This window comes from Thunnus albacares, chromosome 4 (genome assembly GCF_914725855.1).
Source record: "Thunnus albacares chromosome 4, fThuAlb1.1, whole genome shotgun sequence".
In the NCBI taxonomy this organism is placed as follows: domain Eukaryota; kingdom Metazoa; phylum Chordata; class Actinopteri; order Scombriformes; family Scombridae; genus Thunnus; species Thunnus albacares.
In genome coordinates, this window is record NC_058109.1 from 24882081 (window position 1) to 24888454 (window position 6374).

Genomic DNA, 6374 nt, shown 5'->3' on the forward strand with positions numbered 1-6374 from the left:
TTCGCTTCCTTCATTGACAAGGTCAGTCAACTTAATTAAGATGAGATTTTAAAGATAAACTTCAGTGTTCCAACAGGAAATTTGGTCTTTTGTGACATAAAAGCTACATGGGAAAATTGCAGCAATAGCAATAAACAGCACAGACTGTATGTTGGATTGTAGACTTTTATTCCTCCATGTTCTGCTATCGTCCTTGACAGTTGGGATAAGACTATTCAATTCCACATAGAGTAGAAAAATAACTCGGAGTTTAAAAGGAAATGAATGTAGTGCAAGCCAAAATAGCTCAAAGTGAAAGATGTCACAATGGAGATGATCCTTGAGACAATCCCAGTGAAAACTGTGTATATAATAATATGTCTGCTTAAAGCCAGGGACAGTGACTTTGTGGAGGATACTGGCTGTTTTGAGTAATGACTTAGCCTCCTCACATGTTGAGATCATAGAGCTCAGATAAGAGGATATAGAGTGCAGTACAGGGCTGGGATGAGGAGCAGAACAATTTTGCTTGAAGGGGTGCATCCTCATGTAAGCAATATCCTGCAAAAAAGAGATCTAGTGGATATGAAAGTATAGTGCCAGGTGTCTTATTCTGATCTTGCTCTGGATTTGCAAAATCTTATTTATTATGTTATTTTCATATGTCATTGCTGATATTTGCAGCCTCCTAACACTTGCAGAGCAAAAACAGAATGGGAGTGGCAGTGAAAAGGTTTGCATGACGCAAACTTATTAAACACTGACTGGAATAGATACTTAATATATCTACGATTATCAGTATCTGAACCTTACCCACTTTATGAGGCTGTGTAATAGTCAGGAATGCCATTTTCTTGACAGTAGTATAAATCACTGTCAAGAATCTGCTGTCAAACAGAGATTACTGATACGTCAGAAATAGCAATGTTATCAGCCAACAGACAGAAACATGCACTGTTTGCTACCTGAGATTGATCAGATTCTTCAGTTAATGCCCACCTTTTCTCATAAATGGGTTCTCTTGTTTAAGGAGGCACTCAAGAATAATGTAGGATAGAAGTTAACCTGTAAATCAATCACGCAAAGACTAATTCTTTACATCTAAAACAAAGCCCTCTACCACTCCTCTGCATACCACTGTGATATGGCACACATTTGCAGAGACGTGTGTCTCTCATCATGTTTGCTGAGTGGTAGCAGGACCCCACCCAGGGTCAGGATTCTGAATAGGAAAGTTATAAAGGGGTGAGCTGTGTCACAATGGGGAAACAGTGCCACTCTGTGTTTAAACTGCGTTGTGGGTTGGAAGTGAGTCAGGAATAATTGATGTGACATTTGGAGTGCATTGGATGTGGGAGAAGTTCAATTAGTCATTTTTTTTTTTTCAGTTGATCTTCATGTGTTTCTTTGTCCATCAGCAAACATAGTGAACCCATTCACTCCCACCCTCTCTTTACATGCATTCATTCTCTGTCCACAACACACGCTGTACACCTCAATGACCACCCCCTCCCCACTCTGTGCAGTTTGAAACATATGGAAATAAGGAGCTGGTTATGTTTCCAGCCACTCTTTTAATCAATAGTGTCCAGCCTGGTGAAATCCATCCATTCATTCATTCATTAAGTCTGATTCATTAACGCATTCATTAACTTTTCTTTCTGCAGGTACGCTTCTTGGAGCAGCAGAACAAAATGCTTGAGACCAAATGGAAACTTCTGCAGGAACAAACCACGTCTCGCTCCAACATCGATGCCATGTTCGAGGCTTACATTGCCAACCTGCGTAAGCAGCTGGATAGCTTGGGTCATGAAAAGGTCAAACTGGAGTCTGACCTGCATCACATGACAGGCCTGGTGGAGGACTTCAAAAACAAGTGAGTAAAGTTGAGGTTTTTAACCTGTTAAGCTTTAAAGTACCAGCCAGTGGTTCCATTTTCCCCAAACATGTTCTGTTCAAACCCACAGAACTTCATTGTAACTTCTACTGAGGATCCCAAAGTTTCAAAAGATACCAAATACAGGTTAATGTGAGTCAGTGTGAGCACCACATACATTCATTGAAGTGTTTGACTAAGCAGATACACAATGTCCAGTTTATGTGAAACAGTTATATACTGTGAAAACATTTTTTGATTTCTAACTTTATATAGATACATAAAGGAAAGCACAAGGGGCCCTCATTCCTTTCTGGGTGTTGTATTCAAACCTGAGATGCCATCCGTGGGCTGAGTCTTTGTAATAATATCCTGGGTCACATGGAGTTCAAAACATTAATTTTAAGGGCACAATGACAAACTAAAATTCTCTATTTTCACAGGTATGAGGATGAGATCAACAAGCGCAATGAGTGCGAGAACAACTTTGTCCTCATAAAGAAGGTCTGTTTAGGTTTTCTGACAAATTCTCAATCTTGAAGGTATAATTAAGTCTCAAGCACAATTAACCCAAACAATGGCCATTTGTACCTTGGAGTTGGGGCAATATGCAATAATGTAAAATGTTCTCAGTGCTGTCTGTTCTCATGCAGGACACAGATGCAGCCTTCATGCTCAAAGTGGATCTGGAGGCCAAACTGGATGGACTTTCTGATGAGATTGAGTTCCTGAGGCAGATCTATGATGCTGTAATGACCTTATTTTTTAAGTTTCATATATTTGATCTTAAAACAAAAGGTATCACTAAAATGATGAAAATGATTATTCTGTTCAGGAAATCCTTGAGCTGCAGAGCCAGATCAAGGACACATCTGTTGTGGTGGAGATGGACAACAGTCGCATTCTTGACATGGATGCCATCATCGCTGAAGTGCGCGCCCAGTATGAAGACATCGCCAACCGCAGCAGAGCCGAGGCTGAGTCATGGTACCAGACCAAGGTGAGACAACCCTCTGTGTCCACCACCAGCACATCATCGTCTGTCATAGCCAAAGCCTCATTTACAACTGAAAAATATGAACACGTGTCCTCTTGTGGAATGCGGCTGATGGTGTAGGATGTCTCCTCTTCTCTTGTCTTGTCTTGTCATCTTGGCTCAACTCACCTTACCTCAGCTCACCTTACATTACCTGATTTTACCTTAACTTTCATTTTCTCAGAGGCCTCAGATATCTTAGTACACAGTACACAGTACTCAGTATCACAGTAACACAGTGCATGTGGTGATTACACATCCCTGTATTTTACAATCAAAATGCCTCTTTGATGGTCATCTCAAATTAAAACAGAAATGTGTCTCAAAACAAATGTCAGCAATATAGTAACAAATGTCAATTAATCGATTAGTCTTTTGATTTATGGTCATTGTTACCCAAGGCCCAAGATGCAACCTAAAATATTTTGTTTTGTCCTGATCAACAGTTAACAACCCAAAGTTTACTATCACAGAGAACAAAAGAAACCATAAAATATTAACATTTGAGAAGCTGGAATCAGAGAGACTCAAAGTGACGATGACTCGATGTCCAAATTGTTGTTGATAAATTTTCTGATGATCGACAAATCGACAAATCGACTAATCGACTAATTGTTGCAGTTCTGGCTGGTTTGTTACATTGCATTTTGATGTGTCTGTGTGACTTGACCCTATCTTAAATAGTATGCAGAGATGCAGCAGTCAGCTGCTGGATATAGTGAAGACCTGAAATCAACCAAAGCTGAGATGGCTGACATGAACCGCAGGATAATGAGGCTCCAGTCTGAAATTGATATGGTCAAAGCACAGGTGAGGATAACAGCTTATCATATTTAATCAGATTTTAGTATGACATGATTTTATCTTTAATTTTTTTGATTTGATAACTTTGGTACTATTGAAACTGTCTAGTTAGTAGTACTTAGCCTAATAAAGACTATTCAATGTTTGCACTGAGCTTCACTCAGCTTTTCCTCCTCCACTCTTAGAGAAACAGTCTAGAGGCTCAGATCGCAGAGGCTGAGGAGCGAGGTGAGCTGGCAGTGAAGGATGCTAAACTCCGTGTCAGAGACCTGGAGGAAGCTCTTCAGAGAGCCAAGCAGGACATGGCCCTGCAAGTCCGCCAGTACCAGGAACTGATGAACGTGAAGCTTGCACTGGACATTGAGATTGCCACCTACAGGAAACTTCTTGAGGGAGAGGAGGACAGGTAAGATGTTACTGTGAGAGTAGCACTAGCCTGTGGTTATGTTGAGAAATGTCTTCTTTACAGCATTATTATTGTGTATTTCTAATATAATCTATTTCCCTCTGTAGGTTAGCAACTGGAATCAAGACTACTGTGTCCAAGCAGACTTGTAAGTATCTTATCTCACTAATTATTATTTTCATTATCGATTATTTGATTAACTGGTCTATGAAATATCAGACAATAGTGAAAATGCCCAAATTGATTTATTCAGTTGTTTGTCCAACCAACAGTGAAAAACAAATAATTAGGTAACACTTCGTTTTACAAGTCTGTAATTTCCTAATGGTGACCTTAATTTCCCTGGAAGTTTCCTGAAAAGAACTAAGAAGTAATTTGGTACTAATTATAGTGAAAATGATAATTTCTTTGAAAGAATGGCTCCAGGTAAATATTCAGTCATTTTTCATTTACTATTGGAAACTTTATTCTTCATAAACATGAACACATTTTTCTATGTTCAGCTGACCTGCTGTGCAACAAGTAAAATACTCTCTAGGTTACACTACCAGTTAATTGAAATAATGTTATTGAAAGTGAACCAATTAAACAAAGTATATTTTTTGCTATAATTGATACCAAATTATATCATTCTTTCCCGGAAACTTCCTAGAAATTATTAGAAAATGACGGACCTGTAAAATAAAGTGTTACTAATGAGGACATGTGAGAGGCTGGAAAACGTTATCTTTTTGGGCATTTTTGCCTAAAAAAATGACTTAAATAATTACTTGATCACTGGATTAATTTGTTAATCAATCAGTATTTTATATACAGTTAGGGATTTTTGGCTCAATATATAAAATACAGTAAAAGTCATATGTTCATGAATTCACCTTTCCCCCACTTTCTGTATTAATGAATGCCTTTTACTTCTAAATGTGTAGCAATGAACTTCAGTGCCTACAGCCTGGAGAGCTCCCGCATCCCGTCCTACGTCAGCTCCTCCTTTGGTGGAGTCAAGGCCAGCAGCGGATCTTTCTCTTCCCTCGAAGGAGCAGCAGTGAAGAGCAGCACAGTCTCCAAGACGGAAGCTGTGGTGATCAAGAGTGAGGAGAAGAAGCAGGAGGTGCATGAGCAGGTAGCAGTCAAGGAGTCAGCTGCTGTGGAGGTGGAGAAGAAGGAACAGGAGCAGGAAAAGGAGCAGGAGCAGGAGAAAGAGAAGGAGCAGGAGAAGGAGAAGGAGAAGGAGCAGGAGCAGGTGGAGGCTGAAGCTGTGGCTGAGGAGTGATGTTTCCTTCCTGTTATGTCAGATTCATGATTTTGGTATTGAAGGTTAAGAAAAAACACACCTACTCTGATTATTGTCCAGTTCTTAAATGATTCATCAACAAATAAAGGGCTCGTTTCTGCTGTAAGAGGTGCAAACACATATACAGGAAAAATTTTCTTTCAGATATTCTTAATGAAGAGGTGCTAATGGATGAAAACTGTTAAAAAATTATTTACTGCCAGTGGTTCAGTGATCACTGCACCACAATTGTTTGTCCAACAGGTGGCACTATAGCATATACTTTCCCCTGCTGCTGCACCTTGTCCTTTAGGCTTAATGATTTACTTTTAATAGGGGTCATCTGGGGACAAAAAAATCATACTTAATTTCTTCTGTGAACCTACTGTGAAACTAAAGTCTTCCTGACTTCTGCTGAGAAAAGACTTTTTCGGTGTGCTGCTGTTTGCAACACCTGGAGTCCTCTCAACAATAAATCTTGGAACAGAAATTTACTTTAGTGTTGTGTTTTTTTATGTCAAATGTTTGATTGTCAAGTTTTATTTGGCTGTGGTGAATATCTTAATTTTTCAAATACTTTTCAGTCAAACAAACACTTCAAACACCTCTGGTAAAAAATATCAAGTCAAGTCAAGTCAATGTTATTTGTATTTAAGGTTAGAATAGATGTTGTTTTTACAGAAAAGAACACAAATTGCAGAATACAGCATTGAGCAGTATATCAAATTTATAATGGACTTATAATATACATGAAGAATGTGATGAAGGGGACGCCAAGCAGCTTCCAGGTGCTACCAGAACAGAATATGACCTGAGCCACGTGACCTCCATCAACATGGAGACCTGGGAGGAGGACAGACTACATATGCACACAGGGGAGACTCACATCACACCTTTCACATACACAGGAGAAGAGACAGGAAAAGACATTATTCACAGAGGAAAGAGAGAACGATAAAGACGTCATTCAGAGAGAGAGACATGAGATGAGGCTGAACTCCTG

General features: G+C 39.3%; 1 protein-coding gene across 1 annotated transcript in view; it reads left to right on the forward strand.

Moving 5' to 3' along the window:
* The window catches only part of LOC122980914 (keratin, type II cytoskeletal 8-like), a 6408-nt gene extending 543 nt beyond the window's left edge, over positions 1 to 5865 (forward strand). The window contains exons 1-9 of the mRNA XM_044349354.1: positions 1 to 21; positions 1647 to 1855; positions 2299 to 2359; positions 2509 to 2604; positions 2691 to 2855; positions 3576 to 3701; positions 3881 to 4101; positions 4209 to 4249; positions 5028 to 5865. The exon at positions 1 to 21 is cut by the window's left edge and continues 543 nt beyond it. Of these exons, the coding sequence (XP_044205289.1) occupies positions 1 to 21; positions 1647 to 1855; positions 2299 to 2359; positions 2509 to 2604; positions 2691 to 2855; positions 3576 to 3701; positions 3881 to 4101; positions 4209 to 4249; positions 5028 to 5371 (1284 nt within the window). The 3' untranslated portion in view covers positions 5372 to 5865. The remainder of the gene's footprint in view (positions 22 to 1646; positions 1856 to 2298; positions 2360 to 2508; positions 2605 to 2690; positions 2856 to 3575; positions 3702 to 3880; positions 4102 to 4208; positions 4250 to 5027) is intronic.
* The last annotated feature ends 509 nt before the right edge of the window (positions 5866 to 6374 follow it).